At 40.6% G+C, this 25806-nt stretch overlaps 1 protein-coding gene across 1 annotated transcript in view; it reads right to left on the bottom strand.

Annotated features, from left to right (window-relative positions):
• The window catches only part of LOC140476477 (cysteine-rich motor neuron 1 protein-like), a 251069-nt gene that overhangs the window by 39720 nt on the left and 185543 nt on the right, over positions 1 to 25806 (bottom strand). The window contains exons 4-6 of the mRNA XM_072569166.1: positions 21396 to 21578; positions 16393 to 16590; positions 2973 to 3101 (exon numbers count right to left, since the gene is read on the bottom strand). Of these exons, the coding sequence (XP_072425267.1) occupies positions 2973 to 3101; positions 16393 to 16590; positions 21396 to 21578 (510 nt within the window). The remainder of the gene's footprint in view (positions 1 to 2972; positions 3102 to 16392; positions 16591 to 21395; positions 21579 to 25806) is intronic.

Here is a 25806-nt window from a genome sequence, read left to right as displayed (position 1 = left end):
GATGAGGAAGCTGTTGAAGTCCACATTGATGCCCTGGGGTTGAAGTGTTCCGAGGCGGAAGATGAGGCGTTCTTCCTCCAGGCGTCTGGTGGTGAGGGAGCAGCGGTGAAGGAGGCCCAGGACCTCCATGTCCTCGGCAGAGTGGGAGGGGGAGTTGAAATGTTGGGCCACGGGGCGGTTTGGTTGATTGGTGCGGGTGTCTTGGAGATGTTCCCTAAAGCGCTCTGCTAGGAGGCGCCCAGTCTCCCCAATGTAGAGGACACCACATCGCGAGCAACGGATACAATAAATGATATTGGTGGATGTGCAGGTGAAACTTTGATGGATGTGGAAGGCTCCTTTAGGGCCTTGGATAGAGGTGAGGGAGGAGGTGTGGGCACAGGTTTTACAGTTCCTGCGGTGGCAGGGGAAAGTACCAGAATGGGAGGGTGGGTCATAGGGGGGTGTGGACCTGACCAGGTAGTCACGGAGGGAACGGTCTTTGCGGAAGGCGGAAAGGGGTGGGGAGGGAAATATATCCCTGGTGGTGGGGTCTTTTTGGAGGTGGCGGAAATGTCGGTGGATGATTTGGTTGATGCGAAGGTTTGTAGGGTGGAAGGTGAGCACCAGGGGCGTTCTGTCCTTGTTACGGTTGGAGGGGTGGGGTCTGAGGGCGGAGGTGCGGGATGTGGACGAGATGCGTTGGAGGGCATCTTTAACCACGTGGGAAGGGAAATTGCGGTCTCTAAAGAAGGAGGCCATCTGGTGTGTCCTATGGTGGAACTGGTCCTCCTGGGAGCAGATACGGCAGAGGCGGAGAAATTGGGAATACGGGATGGCATTTTTGCAAGAGATAGGGTGGGACGAGGTGTAATCCAGGTAGCTGTGGGAGTCAGTGGGTTTGTAAAAAATGTCAGTGTCAAGTCGGTCGTCACTAATGGAGATGGAGAGGTCCAGGAAGGAGAGCGAGGTGTCAGAGATAGTCCAGGTAAATTTAAGGTCAGGGTGGAATGTGTTGGTGAAGTTGATGAATTGCTCAACCTCCTCGCGGGAGCACGAGGTGGCGCCAATGCAGTCATCAATGTAGCGGAGGAAGAGGTGGGGAGTGGTGCCGGTGTAATTACGGAAGATCAACTGTTCTACATAGCCAACAAAGAGACAGGCCCATACGTGTGCCCATGGCTACGCCTTTGGTCTGGAGGAATTGGGAGGATTCAAAGGAGAAGTTGTTAAGCGTGAGGACCAGTTCGGCCAAACGAATGAGAGTGTCAGTGGAAGGGTACTGTTGGGGACGTCTGGAGAGGAAAAAACGGAGGGCTTGGAGGTCCTGGGCCTCCTTCACCGCCGCTCCCTCACCACCAGATGCCTGGAGGAAGAACGCCTCATCTTCCGCCTCGGAACACTTCAACCCCAGGGCATCAATGTGGACACAACAGCTTCCTCATCTCCCCTTCCCCCACCTCATCCTAGTTTCAAGCTTCCAGCTCAGTTACTGTCTCCTTGACTTATCCGACCTGCCTATCTTCTTTTCCACCTATCCACTCCACCCTCTCCTCCTTGACCTATCACCTTCATCTCCTCCCCCACTCACCCATTGTACTCTATGCTACTCTCTCCCCACCCCCACCCTCCTCTAGCTTATCTCTCCATGCTTCAGGCTCACTGCCTTTATTCCTGATGAAGGGCTTTTGCCCGAAACGTTGATTTTGCTGCTCGTTGGATGCTGCCTGAACTGCTGTGCTCTTCCAGCACCACTAATCCAGTATTTGATTTTCAGCATCTGCAGTCATTGTTTTTACCTTATCTTTTTGGCATGAGCTATACCATTTCTCTCCTCTGTTCCAAATTCTAGAATTATCCTTGATGTTTCCCCACTCCATAGGCAGCCACAGTACCTTTGGGAAGGGAAGGCTGCCATCAAACAAGAGTGTGTGCACACGAGAGAGAGAGAGAGAGCGCACGTGAGAGAGAGAAAAAGCATGCGAAAGAGAGAGAGAAGTGTGCATGAGAGATAGAGAGATTGAGTGCAGGAGACAGAGGGTGCACGTGAGAGTGTGCGGGAGAGGAGTGTGTGCGTGGGAGAGGGACAGCACGTGTGATAGAGAATGTGTGTGTGAGACAGAGGGCCTGTGTGTGTGTGTGTGTGTGTGTGTGTGTACGCGCGGGTGTGGGGTGTGTGAGTGTTTGTGTCTGTGTGTGTGTGTGAGAGAGAGAGAGAGAAAGACTACAGACTCCTGAACATTAAATTTCCTTTCTAAGGTTTGAATAATTGTGCAATATTAACAAAGGTGATCAAAAATGGAATTCCTTCAACATTTCATCAACTCTGTTGAAGTTTGGTAGAAGGGGAATCTGCTAAATTCCCAACTAAGTTACTTCCTTGGGGAAGCCATGGAAATCTCTGATAATTGAGAGTTTTTTGTTGCATTAAAACATAGCATTCATCATTCATTTCATTTGTCATCAATATAGAAACAAACATGAATCAGGATTTCCCAAGTATTTTGAGGGAGCCTTAGTGCACTTTCAGCAGGACTGCTATGAGAAATCTCCCAGACTGCAGACAATTGTCTGGGATCAGGGTAATTGGCCATTTAAACTGGGCTGCTCAGCCTTTATCTGGAGAGGCAGAGGTTAGCTATGGCAGAGATGATCTAACCCTGATGCTGGACCCAGGGCCAAACAACTTTGCAAAGGTGTAAATGTTGGGAAATATACCATATGACTTACTATCATTTGTGGTTTGTTATAAACAGACTTTTTTGATTATGCTGATGTACTATGTACTTCAGGTCACTGCTGATAATACCAAAAGTGAAGGGATAGAGCAGACAAACAGTGACTGAAGAAATTTCCATTGCATTTTTCTGGAGTTTTGCCAAGGAGCTTACAATTCAAAGCAAGTTTAATACAAAGATTACATTTACTGAGCTAGAGTTCAGTACTTGGTGACTAAAAGCTCCCTGGCATTCTGAAAGGATTGTATCACTTACTAGGTAGGCACTGGCACATCAAACATCCCTTCTGATCTTGCACAAAGCCGTATGGGCAATCCTTCTCTGTCAGGGTGCAGTTTATCAGCCTCGCGCATAGTGTTGGACTGACTGTCCCATAACTCGGCTCTGTTGGAAAAGCAAGTCAAAGAGACCCAATTTCTGGATAAATATTGGTCCATATGGTTCCATTAATTATAACATACACACCTACAATATCATATATACTCTAGCCTATCTGCCAATACTACCAATCAAGGTGCCACTGGGGCCTTTTCCTAGAACCACTGCAGCCCTGTGGTGATGGTGATGATGAGAGTTCCAGGAGGTCTTGATTCAGCACCAAATGTGACGGAGCAGATTTGAGTCATTATGGTGAGAGTTGATGGTTAGCCTGTGATTTTTGCTGGTTTCGTCCCTCTTGGATCAAGAGGTCACAGAGGCAGGACATGTACCACTGAAATAACTTGTCAAGTTGCTGCAGTTTACTGCCCTCAACAATTGCCTTTTGAAGAAAATCTCCCTGTTGGGATCTACTAAGATGCATTTAATTTAAATAAATACCAGACGTTATTTCACATAGGGTGAGAGCTGATATTTTTCCATTAGACCAAGTGCAAAAGTCTGCGCCGTACAGCACCTCTCGCACCCAGTTAACAAAGTCATGCATTTGGGCATTTGCCAGTTCACCCCCCAGACATACCTTACGTAGAAAATGAAGCACCAGCTGCATTGCAACCTCAGTGTTGCGATTCCACCCCCTCTTTGTCTGGATGACTGTGTTTCAAATGATTATCTAATGATATAGGGATAGGGGTTGATCTATGGTTACCCTTCTCCATGTTTTACTGTGCATTCAGAAGTTGTCACAGGAAGATTAATGTGGTTAATTAGACTGCACATGTGCTTCCAAATTGCTACCTTCACAATTGGGTACATTGTCTCTGGTCGTCAGTTTGAGTAAAGAAAGGTTTTTGTTCACATTAGCAGCCATAGGAAATGCTGGCTGAGTCATCTGCTGTGTTAACAGCAGTCCACACAGCCTTCAGCAATTCATTTAAATCTCTTTTTTGGATGGGGGGGAGAGAGGAAGAACAGGGATAGTAGGGGAGACACACGACACCATGGACAACATCCCGTTCTGACTTAGTTCTGATGTTCAGTGGTGTTGCCAGGCTTTTGGATCTTGTATATGTCCAGCTTTATAGTTTTACCTTGTTATTTCACTGTTCAAATTGTACATTTACTTATAGAGTCATAGAGTTAGACAGCACAGATATAGACCCTTCTGTCCAACTTTTCCATGCCAACCAGATATTCTAAACTGACTTTGTCCCATTTGCCAGTACTTGGCCAATATCCCTCTAAACCCTTCCTATTCATGTGTCCAAGCAGATGTCTTTTAAATGCTGTAATTGCACCAGCTTCCACCACTTCCTCTGGCAGCTCATTCCAAACTGGCACCACCTTGCGTGTGAAAAAGTTTCCTCTTAAGACCCTTTCAATTATTTTCCCCCTCATCTTAAACCAATGCCCTCTAATTTTGGATTCCACTACCCTGGGAAAAAGACCTTGGCTATTCCTAGAATAATATTTACCCTATCCATGCCCTTCACCGTTTTATAAACCTCTATAAGGCCACCCCCTCAGTCTCTGATGCTCCAGGGAAAATAGCCCCAGCCTATTCAGCCTCTCCCTATAGCTCAAACCCTTCAGGCCTGACAATATCCTTGTATATCTTTTCTGAACCCTTTAAACAACTTCTTTCTGATACTGAATGCAACATTCTAAAAGTGGCCTCACCAATGTCTGTACTGCTGCAACATGACATCCTAACTCCCATACTTAAATGTACTGACCAATGAAGGCAAGTGCACCAAATGCCTTCTTCACAACCCAAATATCCTTTAGGACAATAGCAGTTTTATCCGGATTCCTCAGGCAACACGACATTTGTACATAATTTGTGTTGGGATATAAGAGGAAGAACCAGTTGTTCTGTAAAAGGCCACTGGGAACAAGGAAAAGGCTAGCTTGGAGGATGCTCCAGTAAGAACCATTCATTATTGGTGGTTATTTCACTTGATTTATAAATAAACTTCTTGCCAATGTCTGACAACTGGATTTGGTTCTGAGCTATCCTCACTTGAGGCCCCCTGGATGGCTTCTTCACACTTATTTTCATGTGGAAATTAAAACAATCAACACTGATATCTTAAGTATCGACTTTGTAAATGGCAGCACCTTTTCTGCTAGTCAAGTCATTGGAAGTGGGATTGTTCAGTCTGTAATTAATAATGACATTGAAGGAACACTACTCTGATGTTTCAATGAATCCATCTAACTGATTGCAAATCATGGTCTAAGATTACACAAAACTAAATAAAATGATGCAAATATGGAATAAATAAATTACAATGAAGACTGGAAGTTCACAAAATCTCCTTTGCCATCGAAGAGGTTGCAATTGGGTGAGCTTTGTTTTGTCAGCGGTTTCTCTGACTAAAACAGAATAGGGGTTCAAATCTTTGTTTTGAATCAAAACCAAGGTAGAAGAAAGGCTTAGGAGGTTTGTAAAAGGTTCTGAAAGGGTTAAGGTTCAACACAACAATAATCTCCATCCAATCTGAAGATAGCATGTAGTCTTGCAATGAGTAAATCAGAACAGCTCTCAATCTTGAACAGAACAGCTATATTTTCTTTCTCCCCATAGTTCCAGTAATCATGTCTAATAAACAAATGTAACTCGCACCTATTTGTTATCACACTATAAACTAAATTTAAGACAAGAACTCCTTCTTGTTAAGACTCAATTATGGTTGACCCTCTCCCACTGTAAAAAAAAAGGCCCTCAGACCAATGAAGCTAGAATCCTTCTACAACAAACAGCCTGTAAATATATCTAACAAAGTGCAGAATAGACAAAGATTCTCACAGTTAAGAAGTCTTTGCAAGGATAAATATGGAGGGGGGAAAGGCTGAAGAGAGTTGGCTAAAAAAAAACAACAAAGTATCTTCAATTAACGTAAGGCTTGTAGAATGGATAAGGTGAAGATGCAGAGCTGTAATTTCTTTGGGTGTTTCAAGAGAGCATTGAAGAAACAAACTGAATTAAAGATCCAAAGAGAAAATTGAAAAAAGACAAAGACTTGCATTTCTATTTACACCTTTCATGACTACTGGATGAAAATATTGTTCATCCAATGGAGCATTCTTGAAGTATAATCACTGCTGCAATGCAGGAACTGTGGTAATTTGGATAGCAATCTCGTCAAACATAATGACCAGGTAATTTGTATTGCACTGTTGATTGAGAGATAAATATTGAGCAGGACACTAGAGCCAGTTCCCTTGCTCTTCTGTCAAACAATGCAAGAGGATCTTTTCCATGTAACTGAGGGGGATGTGGAGACTGCAGACCCGCCAAAGGTGCAGCATCACCCTCAGCAACATACTGGAATGTCAGCCTCGGTTACGCATTCAGGTGCTGGAACTGACCGTGAACCCACAGCCTTGTGACTCAGAGGTGAGAATACCACCAACTGAGCCAGAAAAGGTAAGGCCTGGAGACAGCAAAAGCCACAAAAATAAACACAGCTGAACAGAACTGAAGCGAAAATACTGAAACGGGACACAGTGAAAAAATTGAGATGGAATAGCAAAACAAAACAAAATCCAAATGTAATGGAAGATGTAGAACATCTTGATTTTAATACCAGTCTAAATAACATAGTCTAAGTAAGAGTGCACTTTTATATGTCTTACTACAAACGTATGAATTTATACTTCAATAAACCAGATTAATTTTAATATGCTGATTAAACAAGCAATTCATTTCATGCTTAATTGATTTTCTTCAGTTGGTCTGAATTGGCATTTGGCACAGTACGAGGGCAGCATTCCCTCAAGCTTTGTAAAAGGAGGAGATCTGGCAAATGACTGTAAGAGTTTGAAACAGAGTGCGTAGTTTTGGCATCAGAACAACATAAGAGACTGGTGTAGGTCAGGGAATTTCAGCTTCCGTCCAGATTTTAGATTAAGTCACCACCGTGGAAGAAACATCTGCATCTGATATATTTATGTCACTTTGAACAAGGTAATTCAACAGCTGAACAGTAGTTCAGAACGCACAGCGATATAATAAGGGAAGTACCTTATCTGTAAGTTTATTATCTGTAAATGTATAACTAGTCTCATCTGCAGGAGAGTCATACAGCACAGAAACAGACCCTTTGATCCAACTAGTCCAGGCTGACAATCTTCCCAAACTAAATTAGCCCCAACTGACTGCAATTGATCCATGTCCATCCAAACCTTCACTGTTCAGGTACTCATTCAACTGCCTTTTAAACATTGTAACTGTACCTGCATCCACCACTTCCTCTGGCAGTTCAACCCACACATCAGTCACTTTCTGTAAAAACATAAATTGCCCCTCATGTTAAGTTTTAAATTGTTCTCCTCTCACCTTAAAAATATGCCCCATAGTTTGAACTCCCCCACCCTCGGGAAAATACCTTTGACATTCACTTCATCTATGCCCCTCATAATTTTATAAACCTCAATAAGGTCAGCCCTCACATTTCTGTGCTCCACTGGAAAAAGTCCCAGATATCCAACTTCTTCTCATAACTCAAACCCTCCATTCCAGTCAACATCCTGGTCAATCTTTACTGAACCCTCTCCAGTTTAATAATATCCTTCCGATAACAGGGCGACTAGAATTGCACACGGTACTCAAGAAAGGAAGCACGTGGTGAGGTCAGGGGGGGAAGAGAGAGAGAGAGAGAGAGAGAGAGAGAGAGAGAGAGAGAGAGAGAGAGAGAGAGAGAGAGAGAGAGAGAAACTCTCACTGCTAATGACACAGCAGTGAACCTGAACAGTTACTGCATTTGCTGTTTGAATTCATGTATCGCTGGACATCGGAGTGTATCTGGGAAAACTAACAAGCAGTGAAATTCACAACAAATCTTGGAGAAACCTGTTTGGGCGAGGACACAGCACAGAAACAGATAAGTAAATATTTTGCAATGTGGCCTTACAGTAAGTCTGCAGTAGTGAGTAGAGTGGGTTCTTTCTTGATTATATGTTTTATTGAGATATGTCTCTTGATTAAACTTAAAATAGAAGCCATAAGTATTAATTTAACCTGGAGCAGTATTTTGTTGAGGAATAAGACAGTGCTATTTTCTGGGTCTGTAGATTGAAAGAAGCAAAAATGGCCTTTTGTAGAGTGACATGCTCTTCTTGTCAGATGTGGGCATTTTGGGAGAGTTTATGGGTTACTGTGGATTATATCTGCAATAAGTGCCGGTGGTTGCGAATCCTATCAGATTGAATATATCGGTTGGAGATACAGTTAGAGGCAATGAGGAGTTTACAAGACCAAGGGGATGTGATGGATGGCAGTTATAGGAAGGGGGAAAAGTTGCAGATACAGTCACATAGATGGGTTAACTCCAGGAAAGGTAAGAGAGGTAGGCAGGTAGTGCAGGAGTCTTTTGTGGTTATCCCCATTTCAAACAAGTGTGCTGTTTTGGAAAATATAGGGGGTGATGGATTCTCAGGGAAACATAGCACGAACAGCCAACTTTCTGGTATTGAGAGTGGCTTTAATGCAATGAGGGGTACGTTGGGTTCCAAGAGATCAATTGTGTTAGGGGATTCTGTAGTCAGAGGTACAGACAGACGTTTCTGTGGCCAGCAGCGAAAAATCAGAATGGTGTGTTGCTTCCCTGGTGCCAGGATCAAGGATGTCTCAGAGAGGGTGCAGAATGTTCTCAAGGGGAAAGAGGGGCCAGCAGGAGGTCATTGTCCACATTGGAACCAACAACATAGGAAGGGAAAAGGTTGAGATGCCAAAGGGAGATTACAGAGAGTTAAGGAGGAATTTAAAAAGGAGGTCCTCAAGGTTAGTAATATCTGGATTACGAGCTAGTGAGGGCAGGAATAGGAGAATACAGCAGATGAATGCATGGCTGAGGAGCTGGTGTATGGGAGAAGGATTCACATTTTTGGATCACTGGAATCTCTTTTGGGGTAGATGTGCCTTGTAAAGGAAGGACAGATTGCACCTAATTTGGAAGGGGTCTAATATACTGGCAGGGAGATTTGCTAGAGCTGCTCGGGGGGATTTAAACTAGTAAGGTGGGGGTGCAGTATCCAGGGAGATAGGAGGAAAGAGATCAATCATGAGACTGGTACAGTTGAGAACAAAGGCGAGTGAAACAGTCAGGGCAGGCAGGGACAAAGCTGAGAACAAGGTAGGACTGATAAATTAAACTGAATTTATTTCAATGCAAGAGGCCGAACAGAGAAGTCAGATGAACTCAGAGCATGGTTAGGAACAAGGGACTGGAATATCATAGCAATTACAGAAACATGGCTCAGGGATGGGCAGGACTGGCAGCTTAATGTTCCAGGATACAAATGCTACAGAAAGGACAGAAAGGGAGGTTAGAGAGGAGGGGGAGTGATGTTTTTGATAAGGGATAGCATTACAGCTGTACTGAGGGAGGTTATTCCCAGAAATACATCCAGGGAAGTTATTTGGGTGGAATTGAGAAATAAGAAAAGGATGATAACTTCATTGGGATTGTACTATATTTTTGAAATAACAAAGAGGGTTGAGGAGGGCACAGCAGTAAATGTAATCTATATGGACTTCAGTAAGGTGTTCAACGTGGTTCCCCATGGGAGACTGGTTAGTAAGGTTAGATCTCATGGAAACAGGGAGAACTAGCCATTTGGATACTGAACTGGCTCAAAGGTAGAAGACAGAGGGTGATGGTGGAGGGTTGTTTTTCAGACTGGAGACCTGTGACCAGTGGAGTGCCATAAGGATTGGTGCTGGGTCAACTACTTTTCATCATTTACATAAATGATTTGGGTGTGAACATAAGAGGTACAGTTAGTAAGTTTGCATATGACACCAAAATTGGAGGTGCCGTGGACAGAGAAGAGGGTTACCTCAGATTACAATGGGATATTGACAAGATGGGCCAATGGGCTGAGAAATGGCAGATGGAGTTTAATTTAGATAAATGGGATGTGCTGCATTTTGGGAAAGCAAATCTTAGCAGGACTTATACACTTAATGGTAAGGTCCTCGGGAGTGTTGCTGAACAAAGAGACCTTGGAATGCAGGTTCATAACTCCTTGAAAGTGGAGTCGCAGGTAGATAGGATAGTGAAGAAGGTGTTTGGTATGCTTTCCTTTATTGGCCCAAGTATTGAATACTGGAGTTGGGAGGTCATGTTGCGACTGTACAGGACATTGGTTCGGCCACTGTTGGAATATTGCGTGAAATTCTGGTCTCCTTCCTATTGGAAAGATGTTGTGAAACTTGAAAGGGTTCAGAAAAGATCTACAAGGATGTTGCCAGGGTTGGAGGATTTGAGCTATAGGGAGAGGCTGAACTTTTTCAAGCAGAGGGTGGTACGTGTATGGACCGAGCTGCCAGAGGTGGTGATGGACGCTAGTATGAATGCAACATTTAAAAGGATGGGTATATGAATCAGAAGGATTTGGAGGGATATGGGCAGGGTGCAGGCAGGTAGGACTAGATTGGGTTGGGATATCTGGTCGACACGGATGCGTTGGACCATAGGGTGTGTTTCCATGCTGTACATCTCTCTGATTCTAAAAGACTACACCAACATCCTGTACAACCTCACCATGAAATCCAAACTCAAAGTAAGTAATGTCAAATAACTTGGAGACAGTAAGGACTGCAGATGCTGGAAGCCAGCGTCAATGATGAAGGGTTTCAGCAGGAAACATAGACTTTCCTGCTCTTTGGATGTTGTCTGACCTGCTGTGCTTCTCCAGCTTCATATATAACGTCCAATAACTGTTGGCCTGGTCGCTGCATTAAAATACTAACCTCATTGAGGCAGAGTGACAGCTACAACACATTGAACTGAACTTTTTTGTTGCTTAGCTACTGCATAACTTTTCTTTGCAAAGAATGGAGTGTTACTTCAAATATTGACTAACGCCTTTCAGCACCAAATTAAGGGGGCTCATACATGTCTGCATTGTTAGAAGTAGAATCATTGTATTAAAATTCCACATGGATTGTTTAGCACTGCCCAAAATCTGACACACATTTCTTTTAAAGGACCTGAATATGAAAGTATTCTATTTGCACAAAGATTCATGTGGAACAATGGCATTTGACTAGATGATGAAAACGTGGTCCATCACTGGACTGAACAATCCAGCGACTCAGGCTAATAATGTCAGGAGAAAGGTTCAAATCTCAACATAACAAGTGATGAAATTTTAATTTAGTCAACTTTTAAACCCACAAGGATTTAAACAAGGAAACTATTATAAAATGTCCACGTGGTTCTTTTAGGGAGGGAAATCTTGTTACGATAGTGGTAAATTCTTGATCCATATTTTAAAACTTCTGTCAGAGACCTTCATGGTTCAAATCATTTTAAAGAGGGAAAAATCATGGTCATAAAATGGCTTCAATCACCTGACCAGAGATTGGAGCAAGTTCAGTCAACTGGGTCACGTGGATCCCGTGTTTTAATTTTATCTGGATGAGAAATTGCACAAATTGCACATTGCAGTGGTTCAAGGCAGCAATTCAGCACCACTCTCTCAAGGGCGAATAGTGGCAGGCAATACATGCTGGAATAAATAACAAGTCACCTTTGACTGAGGCACCATAAATAAAAGTAGCATGTTGATTCTGCAAAGTCCTCTTCGGTAACAACGGAAAGCTAAGCTGTTTCACTGAAAGTACAATTTGGCATCTAACTACCTCCCTCCTTGAAATTCATTGGCTTTATCACAACTGAATTCCCTGATATCAAATTTGGAGATCTCCACTGATCAAAACCTGAACTGAGCTGCAAATACTGGGTGTAGGCGATAATTGAGGTCAAAGGCTGGGAATTCTGAAGTGAATAACTCTTCATCTGACTTGCCAAAGCCAACCCATCATCTACAAGACTCAAGTCAGTACTGTGATGGATGTGATGGACTCTTCACTGGCCTGGATGAATGCAGCTCCAACAACATTCAAGAAGCTTGACACCTTCCAGGATAAAGCAATTGACTTGACTGGCATCACATCTACCACTTTAAACATTCCACCCTTCCACCACTGACACACAGAGACAGCAGTATGCTCCATCTCCATGATAGACACACCCAACAACTCACCTCTGACAGCATCTGCCAAGCTCTCCATGCCTAGCAAACAGGTAAAAACAATGATTGCAGATGCTGGAAACCAGATTCTGGATTAGAGTGGTGCTGGAAAAGCACAGCAGTTCAGGCAGCATCCGAGACGTCTAGCAAATAGAAAGACAAAGGCAGCAGATACATGGAAATACCTCCACCTGCAAGTTACCCTCCAAGCCACACACCATTCTGACTTATCTTGTAACATCTACTCCGAAGAAATTGGGTAAAAGAAATAAACGCTGCCTTTGCCAACAATGCTGACATCCCATGAAAGAATATATTTTTTTGAAAACAAAGTAGTTTTACCCTTACTTTTAAAACAAGAATTATACAGAAAAAGGATGAACGTCCATTCCTTAGTTCATCATCCTGTTTGATTGTTGCACTATTAAGTAGTCTATGCGGACAAGTACTGAACTTGTGTGACAAAAAGGAACTATTTCCAAAAGCTTGTTTTCCAACCCTGCAAAATGAGACCAGTCCAGTTTTTGCAACGCTTGCAGACTGACCAGTTACAGCAAAGTTGAAAATTACAAATACTGATTCCAGCAAAAACTTTCAGCAACATTATGGCAACAACTGGCTGAGGTCAGTTTTGGAGGGGAAAGAGGATGTGTCATGGAAACTATGGGACATTGTCACAGGAATCATATGCTAATCCTCCTGGCTGCTGATTACAGAATAGGAACGAGGATTATCTTAGATTAAAAACAAAAGTTGTTCTGCTTCCTAGAAGGATGCCAGCAAAGCAGGGGTGAATGAATCATTTGGATACAAACTGTCACTTCCTATAATGGACAGAACAGGTAAAAGAACAATTATTTGAAACAGCTCTCTAACAAATTGCATTACATGTAACGATGTGCAACATTTGAAGTGGTAATTCTCCAAATACGCTCCCATATTTTTAATCGGCTATCCAGTTACTTGAATAGCACACAAGGTTATCTATCAGTCAGCACATTATCATTTTCAGTAAGCACAATCCAAACATGATTGACAATATCATCTAACAGCTCCTAACATTTATTGAGCCAATGCTATCAACTGTGCAACACATGCTAAAGGTCACCTCAGGTTTGAATTTGGACAACTAGTATTGAGCATCCATCCTGTCAGCTGATTCTGACAACCTTTTTTTAAACAATAGGCTTTCAGAAGAAAACCATACAACGTACAGTTGTTCAAGCAGCACTGTTTAAAAGTTGAGGTTGGTTTCCGCAATAGAATTCCCCAGACATATTCATTCATAGATTTATCAAAGTAATAACTGTTGATTTTTTTAATGATCTGCTCAATTTACTTTTAGTTCACTTCAAATGTGTTTTCCTTTTAGCATTAGGAAACACTGATGTTAATGACTCAATTATTACTGCGAATGTTTTTGAATATGCATTCATAAACTGTAAAATGTAGGCCAGGGACTCTATCACTAACTCTGGTTGTCTTAATGCTGGGAAATGACAAAAAAAAAGAGGGTGCACCTTCTCAATTCTGAGGTCCGTGCTCAAGCACTCAGTGCCTTTGAACAATGGATGCTCCCAGTTGAGGCAGCTGCAAAGATTGCCTGTTAGTCTTCCTGCATGGCAAGCCCCTGTCAGCTGCTTGTTGAACTATGATGCAATGTATACCCACTTCAACTGGCACCCATAGGCTTTCTTAGCCCTGATGTAATCACGGGCAGTAAACAGGCAGTGGAGATCTCCAACTCTCACCCTTCCACTCAATCAAATGGTTCCCAATTCCAAAACATGTCTTCGGAAGAGTAGGGTATTAAATTCCTCCATCTATTGCAAATGCTGTGCAGTCATCTGCAGTGAGACTGGTCAAGTCTTTTTTTTTTGCCCAGAAACTACACTGGTTACACTACAATGATGATTTCTTATCCACTGTTGGCTGTTTCAGGAAACAGTGAAGCCCAGGTACCCTGGAGGTGTGACACTGACTCCACAATGCTTTCCTGGAAGGATTTGGATTTATTTTGCTTTCTCCGTACTCTGAACATTGCAAAAAGAAGTAACCCTGAACACAGACCAGTCAATACGGGCATGAAAAGTATAGTAGCTGAAAACAACTATTTAGACAGAAAAATAACAAGCATTGCGACTTTGATTTAAGTGCATTTTGAACTGCCATTGTACACTATACTTGTAATCTAATTAGCTACATTTTTCAATTTTTAAAAATTTAGCACTGGAAAAGAATTCCTCAATGCAAAGTTAAATGTCACGCTGCAGTGCATGGTTGAGGCAGAGATAAATTTTTAAGGGAAAACTGAACAAAGATTCAAAGGAGAGCTACAGGATGATATGGAGAATGGGTCAGTAGACTTTGGATTGTTACTACTAGAAGACAGTACAGGTATGATGGGATGAGTGGTCTTCTGGTGGGCTAGAAACCTGTGTGGTTCCATACAGGTCAGAAGAGTTATCCACCCTATACACAGATACCTCAAAACTTCATTTTTTAAGAGAGGCACTAACTAATTCCCTTCTTTCTTGTATTTGTAACTGATAATTATTTACCGTTAAGAGCACCATTAATTTCACCTTGAAGGTATCAGATCCCAAACGTGATCACAGTTTTGCAGATGTGTTGCTTTTTGTTTGAGAGATTAGTTGGCAAGAATTGTATACAGACAGTATTTGAATTTGCCTGGAGGATTTTAATTGCTCATTTCAAATTCACGTATTTTTAAAGCTGCAATTTTAGACACCATCAACTAATGTGCAAAATACACAGGGAAACATAAGTAGCTGTGCCTAATGTTAAAATCCTCCCTCAAATTAAGGTAGCATAAATTGGCCAATTAGTATGAAAAGTAGGTAGTACAGACATAATGATGACTGTGATTGAGAAAAACATCTTAGCTAATTATGTTCTTGACTATCACTAGTGTTTCCAAACAGCAACTGGAATTGAAACCACAGACTCACATTCTATAGGATCAAGAAAACAGACATGGTTAACATTTTACTACTCATTTGTTTTCCAAGAATAAAATATAATATTATTTTGTGGCCTGGTCATGGTGACCTCGGTTTAGAGTGGAAATTACTCACTCGACATCTAATTATCAATAGAGGATTATAATAGACAGTGGTTGAAAAGCTTCTTCCCTGTTTTTCTTTGGGAAAAAAGAGTGCACTACTGTTCAATGTGCAATTTTCATCTGAAAGACACTGAGCCTATCAAAATTAATCAACAGAAAACTGTACTATACTCTTAAAGTTCTTTCATTTCCAAGTGAAATCATGTCATACATTCTCAGTACTTTGCATGCTTCAGGGGAAAAAAATCCATTTCATAGTGACTCTTCATCACTGAAACAAAGAGGTATCCTTTAGGGTCTTTTTCATTGCTTGTTAAATTCTGCAAATGTTGATCATATTGTTTTCATCAACATCAATGTGACCTTGGAGAAGAATAAACAGAACACGAAGTCCAGTCAGACTGTTGAGGACAGATTAGTGACTTGGTAATTTATTCATCTGATAATTCCTGGTATTTGTTCACCAAAGCCTGTTCGGAAATATCACAGACCTACAACGAAGCCAGAGTTGAAAGCAGAAACAGGAGCTAAATCCAATTAATAAACACATTCCCAGTCTGACAAAAACATGTCAATTGCTTTCCATCGCTTGACCCAATAAAAAATCCTGGAACATGTCCAGTACGAGTCAATTAAGCTTCAGCTTCACCCTGCTGACTTGAAAGTCGGGCTCCAAACAGCTCATGAGTTGATACACATATAATATCATGACGGCAAGTGATACTGTCAACTGGATGACCTCTACCTCTTCAAGCAGTCCCATAGGTCAAAGCAGTTGTCACATTTACTGTCTGTCATCCCAATGTTTCAATTGATAGGAGCAGAAGCCAGAAATCAACAGTGAATCCAAAACTTGAGAATGAACTATGTCGTTTCTAATTTAGAGTATACACCTCAGTAGAAGGTACAATATAGATTGGCATTCCATTTCTGCACCAATTGGAAAACTAATGATCGCAAACAGGAATCCTTTACTGGTGTTGAACTCCATTGGTTCACTTCCAAAGAAAACATAGCTAAGTCAGGGCAATGTTGAACAATATCCACACTATTTATGATTTTTATTTGTTGTCCTAATTCTGTATGTGAGCTAGAGAAAGGAGATGCTTCTTTGCGTACCTTGTTAAACTAAGAACACTGAAGTTTGCACTTCTTACTTACCTTCACAGAAAGGGCAACACTCCCCTGGTATTTTGACTGGGTTCAGACAGGTCTGCTTGCAAGCCATTGCCATGCAGTGATGTTCCCCATTGACGCACTGGCAGAACGTACAGTCATCTTCTCGCCATTGATCGCCATGTGCTCGGATCTGACCTCTGGCCAAACATCCAAGGCCATCAACAGATGGAAAAATTGTGTCTGCACAGAACAAAAGTTACAAGTAATGAATGCAATCAAATCATAATAAGGAAGCATTAGAGTCAACCCACTTCCATTTCAAAATTGCTCCACTGATTAAATTTGATTGAACTTCTTTGATTGAAGAGAGGCAGTTTTTACAATTATCTCCTGGAAATGTTTCAGAAAAAGAATTTCTGCAATAAACAATATAAATCAGGAAATAGAGGTTTAAAAGTAAATTTGAATCAGTCATTGGTTGCAAATTTGGAAACAGTAAACCTTGGAATACTCAACTGAGTCTGCGGAGAGAGAAACAGAGTTATTGGGACAGAATTCTCAACTCTTTAGACGCTGATTGCTCCTCGAGTTGATTTCCCATTCTCTATAGTTCTTCAGCCAAGTTACAGCAATCTGTTTCTAGCGAGCCCAGCCAATCAGAAAGGATAAGAGGGTGTGGTACCTGTCGGTCAAAGGAAGTCAATGTAATGGGACCCTGCCCTGGGTCAGAAAACCCAATAGTTCCTGGGTTCCTGAGAGCTGCAGCAATCATGGGAGACTCTTGGAAGGCAGATTCTCTTGCTCACTGAAGGCTCTGCTGAGGGGCTGCAGTGAGGTGAGCTCACCTAAAGGTTGGAGATAGAGGATAAATTGTCTGACTAGGCAGGTGCACTGTGGAAGAGGCTGAGGTAGGCCAGTAGCAGCAGTGTGCTCCCTCCCAGAGTGAGGCAGTTCATGTTTCTGCAAAAGCAACTCAGTCAGACCCACTACCCTGGTCTCTATCCATAGGAGAAAGTCAGGAATGCAGATGCTGGAGAATCAGAGTTGAAAAGTGTGGCATTGGAAAAGCACAGCAGGTCAGGCAGCATCCAAGGACCGGGAGAGTCGACCTTTTGGGCATAAGCCCTTCATCAGGAATGTCTCTATACACAGTCCTGCAAATGGTGACTCCTCAGATCAGAATATAATTCTCTTTCAAAGACCTCACCGAGTCAGTCTGTGTGATGGTTGACTTGAGATTCTAACCACTCAATACATGAACAGTTTTCCTTGTGCTACCTTTACTTGTCCTGTCGATGTTGGTACCAATAACTGCAACAAGTTAGAGGAGGATGTTAGCCAGCTAATAGAATGGGCTAATGATTGACCAATGTAACTCAGCACAGATAAATGTAAAGCAGTATGTTTTACTGGAAGGATAGGATGGTCATATCATTTGGAAGTTTGGAAGTGACACTGAACCAAAAATATGAGTGTTAGAAACAATAAATAAAAGTTGATGTACATTTTAGCAAAATTGTTTAAGAGCTTTGTGCCCAAGTACAACGGGAGCCCATTCAGTTTTCAGACCCTCAAACATATGTAAATATTGTCTTGTACGAGTAAGAAAAGCTTTGGGTGTTTTTTTTGCAACAGCAGGAAATGCCAAATTCCAATGTTTGTTTACCCTTCATGTGCAAAGACTGTACAGAACTGCTTCAGTAACTGTATATACATAGATTTATGAATAAAGTATATTTTAGTAGTTTAAAACAACATTTAAAAAAATGTTTTCTACAGGGATAAAATTGAAAGCAGGAAACTTATGACCAGGAGTCATCAGTATAAGATAGTCACCAAAACACCCAACAGAGAATTCTATAGAGTCAAGAATGTGGAATTCACTATGACAGAATTGCTCAGGTGAATTGTATAAAAACACAAGATCTAGGAAGAGTAGAACTATGGCCTGTTTGAGGTCAACAGGACCGATGGTGAAGTTTGAATTCAATTCTGTTTTTTAAATAAAGTGATCTTGCGGCACAATAGTAGCATTCCTACCTCTGGGGCAGGAGGTTTAGGTTAAGTCCTATCTGCTCCATCGATGTGTCATAACATCTCTGAACTGGTTCATTAAAAACACTTAAACAGAGACTGATGAACATAAGGGCAATAAGCAGAAAACAGGCAGCAATACTTCATTCTATAAATAAACTTGCTATCATGAAACACCTTAGTATCTAGATTCACCAACTGACTTGCAATCAAGATAAAGCCAACAGTAGTGGGACAATTAGTAGTTACATGTTATGAAAGAATTGAATGGCTGATAAAATTCTCTAACTCTTGTGCTTTACAGTAGATGGAGCTTGGGAGGCCTATATGGGAGCACTCAAATATAATGGATGTTTGAAATAAAAACAAAACACGCTGGAACTACTTAGCCAGTCAGGCAGCATCTGTGCAGAGAGAAACAGAGTAACTTTTCAAGTCGATAATGCTTTCCAGTTCCAATGAAACCTGCAACAAGTTTTAATCACTCACAGAGGTGTGGAAAACAGGGAGGTGAGAAAACAACAAAAAGGAAGGTCCAGACAGGGTGAAAGGTTAGAGAGATTAAATGACAAGAAAGAGGATGATGCAAGGCATAATGGGAAATTGTAAAGAAACAACAAGATGGGTCCAGGGTAGGGGCCCCAGTCATATCTGAAATGCCGTAAAGTGCCGTTTCTCAGTATTGCATTGGGCTGATTATGAAAGTGCAAAAATACAAGGGCAAAGTTCAAGATGGAAGCGCAGAGAACTAAAATGACCAACAGGCAGAAGCTCAGGAATGCACTTGCAGACTGAACAGTGAAGAGCTTGAAATACTTTGTCTGAAATGAATAAAACTGTTCAGCAATATTGCAAGGAAGGGAGGGATGGAGAAAGGTGATTCATTCAATGTGGACGTTACTGTCCAGGAGCTGTAATTGCTCAGGTTCAAGCAGGGAACAGAGGCTTAGCAGGATCCAGGAGGGTGAAGAGTTGGAGCACCATTTCAGCCTTGTTTGGTGGAGTTGGTTTTGGTAATGTTGAGTCATTTAAAAGCAACTAATTCTGAATCAATCTCAATTTACATTTCACCTGCCCATGTAAGCAGAAGAGTTGAATCAAAAGTTGCAAGTGGAAAAGCTGGGCTCCACCGATATACATGTTGTAAACTAGTCCCACATTATCATATTATTTTGCAAATCTGTGGCAAATAGAACATAAATGAAAGGGCCAAAGGACAGAAACACATTGACTATTAACATGGAAAGAAAGGCAATGCAATATTGGGACTGCCTTTAAGACAAATTGAGGGTGGAAATCAGAAATTTAAACTGAAAATACTCTGGGAATATTCATCAGGTCTGGCAGATCTGTGAAGAGAGAAAATGAGTTAATCGCTTGAGTCATATTCAACTCAAGAGGTTCGGTCTCCATCTATGCTGCCAACCTGAGTACTTTCTGTTACATTGGCACAGCTGTGTAAAACCACAAAGGTGAAACATAGACAAAAGACAGTGGAGAAGAATGACATGATCAACAGTGAAGAATAAATCAAAGACCAGGTTATAATTTAATCAATGACAGGAAAACAAGAGATGAAGCAATCAATCTTGGGGGATTTGATACCAGCTTTTTGGGACATGACGATTTCAATATTATCCACTTTTCAAGGGAATGGTACAACTATTACAAGGATATTGTAGCATACAAAATTTGGAATATTTAATGATTGTCATTGACTCGCAGGGCATTAAGACAATAATATAGCCCATAACCAGACCACAAAGACAAGAAGCTTGGATTCTGCTTCACCTGACAATGCCTATAGAGTTAGGTGCCCTTGCTACTTCAATCTGAACTGTTCAATGGAAATGAGTTAAGAACAAACTTTAATAAGTCTGTACTTCTCAGTGAGATTTAAAAGAAGCTCCACAGTTTCAAAAGTATCCATAGACATACAAAAATATACAGAAATAATTTTAAAAGTCAATAATTGCTGTTGTATTCTTGGAAATAAGAATTACAGCACAAGTCAAAATGCTTATTGTATTTGATGTAACTGTTTTTCATAAACTCTCAATCACCAAAGAGACAAAGAGTGAATAAATGTGCAGTGAACTTGATAACACAACAGAGAATTAAATCGCCCTTTCAAAGAAATTAGAAGTTCATCAACTTAAGTAGCAATTAACACACAAACTTTGAAAGCCTGAATCAAGTGCAATTACAGTCTGGTTGAAAAATCGTTTAAGCTTTCCATCTTAAAAGAGCTTTCTCAATAGCAGCTTCACGCTGGCAACTCATAGCCATTTTATTTATCTACATATTTATACCACCATAGTTAGCGGGAAACATTTGGCTTTTTAAAATATATATTGCGATTTATATGGATAAAATGTAGGTGCTATAAAGACTGACCTTAAATCAATTGAAAATATTAAGACACTAAAGTTTAATGTTAAGCCATTATTTCTCCTTTCTCTTTAATGCATGTCACCAAAACGCCAGGTCTTTGTTCTGTGGAATCAGTTAGAAATTATCTAGTCCTAGTTAAAAACTGAGGCATAATCACAATATAGATTCTGGCAGCCTGAGGCGTTGCTATGGAGTACATCAGCTGTATTTAATATATTCCATGTGACTCAAATGCAGACGATAGTTTCACAGGAGCCAACTAATTCTCTCCATTGTCTAACCTTCTCACATTCCCACAGGAAACCATTGTCCCTCTAAACATAACACGGTTCCTTTATCAACAAATAAACAGGATGGAGGCTTCCCTCACAGTTGTACACTGACTGTGTATTAATAATCTCAAGTATTCAGTGAATTGCACCACCTGCTCATCCCCTGAAACTAGAGTCAGTGGCCATGTCATTAAGTCAATGCTTAAGCAAGACAATGGCTCAAATCACATACGAGCAATGTAATTTGAATGCAACAAAGACAGTGAGCTATTGCTTTTTACCCCCCATTTAAACTGGACTCACCTGCTGATAATGTCGATTTTCATTCTGTCAGTGGAAACTTACCTTGACAAACTGGACAACACTCTCCCTCAGGGATGTAATAGTTTTCACACTTCAACTCTCCACATTCTGCTTTCGAACATAATGAGATTCCACCTCGACAGCGACAGAACCAGCAAGCCTCCATGCGATACACCTCCCCGTCTGTGTACTCCGTGCCATTGTATATACATTTCCGAGAGGTTTCTGAAAGTTAAAGACAAGAATGTTTCAACAATAAGGGCACATCTGTAAATGTTCCCTCAAACACCAACTCTGGGATATTAGTATTTGATTTGGAATGCAAACTTTGACCACCAGGGGTCTCCAGTACAGTGTAACACAATTTACACTATTTTCTCAACATGGTCATTTATTTTTAAAAAAAGCAGTACTCTTTTCTGGCAGTTTCTTCATCTAAGTGAGCAGTTCAAACAGTCTAATCACAAGAAACTTTTTCTAATTTAAAAGTCTCTATCACCATAAAAACTTAATGATTGGTTAAAAATGATTTTGCTGAAAAAGACACTTACATTTATATCGCACTTTTCACAACTATTGAGTATTTCAAAGTGGTTTATAGTGAATGAAATGTCTTGAGGTACAGTCACTGTTGTGATATAGGAAACATGGCAGCGAACACACACACACACACACACACACACACACACACACGTAGCGATGCAATAATGACCAGATGATAATTCCTCTGTTTTTCTTTGATAATGCTACTATGGAATCTTTCAAATCCCATGGGTGCAGGCCAATGGGTGTCTTGGGGTTCAAATTTTATCTAAAGACAGCAGTTCTGTGTGCGCTGTGGCAGAAAAACATGGCAATCGATAAGATCAAGAAACAGACTTGAAGTTTTCTGAAGAAGCAACGAAAATCACCAATTTTCCAGAACGTTTTCAGTAGAGCTTCATAACTAGCTTGCTACAGAGCTGAAGTAAGAATCGCTGCCCAGAACATACTTTGCAGAGAAATCACCAATGGTCAACAAGCTATTTTACAACAAGTAACAGGGAAACAAACTTAAAAGGGAAAATAAATAAAATGTAGTGAGAGAGCAATAAAAGCCTACCATAGCAGCCAAGAAAATAAATCCAGATCTAGCATTTGTGAAAGTAGACCAATTACCAGACACCCTTGATTGCTTAGAGAGGAAAACCTGAAATCAGTGGAGCAGAGTGAACTTTCTGGTGGCAATTAGCAGTTTGACTATTTATTCAACAGAACATTTACCAACAAATAAATTAGCACACTGATTGGAAAAAGATCAAAAGTAGAAATCAAAGTTTTGACTTTCTAAAATCAAGTATCTTAGAATCCTAACAAGGAAGTTTACAAAATATTATTTTTAGGCTGTGGGCAAGAAGTATGTTGTATTCAGTATCTTTGAAATTTTATTGCAGTTTTTTTTAAAGAAAAGTAGCTGATACAAAAGGAGCATGATGCTGATGGTCTGGTGCCAAATTTGGTTGGAAAATGCACAAACTCTGGCAGGAGCAATGCTATGGCAGCCATCTTTGAAATAAGCAAAGAAAAAGCAATGAATCCTATTGATTGAAGCCACTTCCTGCATCTAGACCATTTGGAATTCCTTCAGCCAACTTGGAAAAAGAATATCTTTGTTCATCTCTATGAAGATACCATACTGGTAAAGAAAAACAAAATCTTGCAATGAAAGCTACATTTAAACCTGCTGAAACTTGAATAGCTCTCAGTGGAATCCTTCAAAACAATCTTCACGATAATAAAGTCAGCAACATTTAAGCAACCACGAATACAACAAGGCAGCAAAATGAGTGCAATACTACAAAGGTAACATACTAACAATCATCATTTGAATCAACAAAATGGTCAACATCAACCCTCATCAAAAATCAGCCAACGCAACAAAATTCACTGGTACCAACCTTGCCACCAGGTCTTTTTTTGATAAATCTGCAAATTAACCAAAGTGAGAGCACAATTTTGAACACCTTCAACATTGAACATTAAATCAAATGCTGAACACTACATGAGAAGAACATCTGACCATATCTCATGTTGACAACAGATCAATGAGAAACAAATTAGATTTGACAACCTCTTTTGCATCTTGAAACAGAAACTTGAAGAACCGGTCAGTACTACAACAAAACGAGTTTCTTCATATTGGGAGCAACTACCTATATGTGAAGAAGATCACCCTTTTCATGAAGAAATACTAGAAATGAATATAAGTATCATGAGAGAGTCAACTAATTAACTCATTCGAGAACACATAAAATGCTAATTAATGTGAGGGGAAAAAGCTTGGGGAAGAGACGTATAATGGCTTTAAGACTCTGGAGAAACATTACAATGATGGCATGGAGCTGCTTCCCACGTGGCTTAAATAGCACAAGGAAGGTGGAGTTCAGTTACAGTGAAACACATAAATGACTATCTTCGAACAATGTAACAATAGACTCTAAACCTTGTTGTTCACAGGCTGTCATGTACAATTGCCTACAGCAATAACATACAACGACTAGGGATTTACACAAACAAACTTGAAGAGAGAATTCTTGACTTTGCATTACCCTGAATCAGTCTGCCTGGAACGAGCATTCAGCTGTGTCCCTTAAACCACACAAAACATCTACCAACTGAGCCGCAGCTGACACAGACTGTAATATTCAGTGATTTCTAATACAAGTAAACAATGCAAAACATTATACTGATGTGGAATTTGAGATCTCACTTCATTTAAGCCATCTAGACACGACTATTTTGAATTGTGGTGCATTTTTCTCAGATTTGGAAGTACAGTCGAGAAATGTTGTTGAAGTACAGTTTATGAATCATAAATAAATCTAAGCCATCTTTAAACACCAATGCAAGGACAGAAGCAAATTTACTATCGATGAACCTACCACATCTGGTCCAACAAGTTAGTTCTGCTTTCTTAGTTACACTGCAAATTTGAAAGTGGGGACATTAAAAATTTCCCACCTAAAATTCTACGGCATGTGTCCTGCCAAAATAAAAATGCATATCACTCTAACTCAGCTATGGACTGGTTGGAAAATCAATGGACTAGTTGGAAAATGTGAAATTGGTGCAATTCTGTGACCATATTGCAGACCTCCAGCAATAACCGGATTTTTTTCTTTGCTGTGCATTATACACTAATAATGCACACAAAAGTCAATCTGCAATGATGTGGTCAACATAGCATTTGAGTAGAATTGACTTCCTTTTGATTCAGACTGCCAGCATCCACCTTTTAAGTCAGCATTTTTTGAAAAAAAATTTATACTAACAGCATGAGCAAAGTACTTTAATAAAAGTAATGAATTTATCGAAATTAAATGTCATGTTGCAATTATTTAGCCTTACAAATTGAGCAGACACGCAACAACAAATCCTGGTTCCTTACATACAGTCAATGATGAACTGCGTACACAAAGTACAAGTTGAAGATTACAAATATTCCAAGTGCTGGCTTATACAGCTTTGAAAATAAAATTAAAACGTGGTGGTAATTAACTGGAAATCCTTGGTACACACATTCCAGGCAGTTCTCAGGAAGGGAAAATTCCTGATTCTTTTGAACTGCATAAGTCTGTGTAAAATGTTTGATGAACACGTAAATCTGCTCTATTCAGTTTTTTTTTCTCACTGCATTCGTGGCAATGAAAGCTTTTTGTGGATGAGTGCCTGAGCTACTCAGGGTGAAAACCACCTTCCCCAGACCAGTGGCGTTTGATGTCAGCTTGCTGTCAGTGTATTCATGTGGGTTTAATCTGCAGTGGGCTCAAAAAGGGCAACACAAAAGATTTCAATACTGGTCAGAAAAGAACAGCAGACATTTATTATCAAAACACTGATCCCCTTTCCTGTCAGCTACAATTAACCCAGTACCAAATGCTAAAGGGAATTATTTTTCATCCTTCGGATGGAACAAAAAATGTAAAACCTTTCCCAACATTGAACTGTTGAACTTTTCAGCTCGAGCATGTGACCAGAAAAAAACCCTGTTTAACTTTGCACATTATTTCAAGATATTTTACGGCCTAAGCATTTTTACAGTGACTGACCTAATAAAGCTTAACCAGTCAATGCATTTATATCCACAGAAAAGAAAAGAGAATGAGAGCTGCTATCACATATCCTTAATTGATTACTTTGATCTTTAGTCTTATAAACTAAATTCTGCCCTTTCTCTCCTACAGTTAAAGAGTTCCCTCATGATCTAGTGCTCAAAGCATCCGCAACTTTGCATCTCCTATTGCATGAGGCTTCCACTAAGCTTTCCTCAAAACCCAAAGTTGTTCGATGCTCTTTTGCAGCCACAATTTTTCCAGAACACTTGGCTCTCGTCCCAAATCAAGCTATTCCAGTCAAGTTTACTTCCCACCTCTTTTTAGGATTCATTTACAATCACCTACTTCTCACTTTTGAC

The sequence above is a fragment of the Chiloscyllium punctatum genome, chromosome 4 (genome assembly GCF_047496795.1).
Source record: "Chiloscyllium punctatum isolate Juve2018m chromosome 4, sChiPun1.3, whole genome shotgun sequence".
NCBI classification, from domain to species: domain Eukaryota; kingdom Metazoa; phylum Chordata; class Chondrichthyes; order Orectolobiformes; family Hemiscylliidae; genus Chiloscyllium; species Chiloscyllium punctatum.
This window is presented reverse-complemented; position numbering and strand designations above follow the sequence as displayed.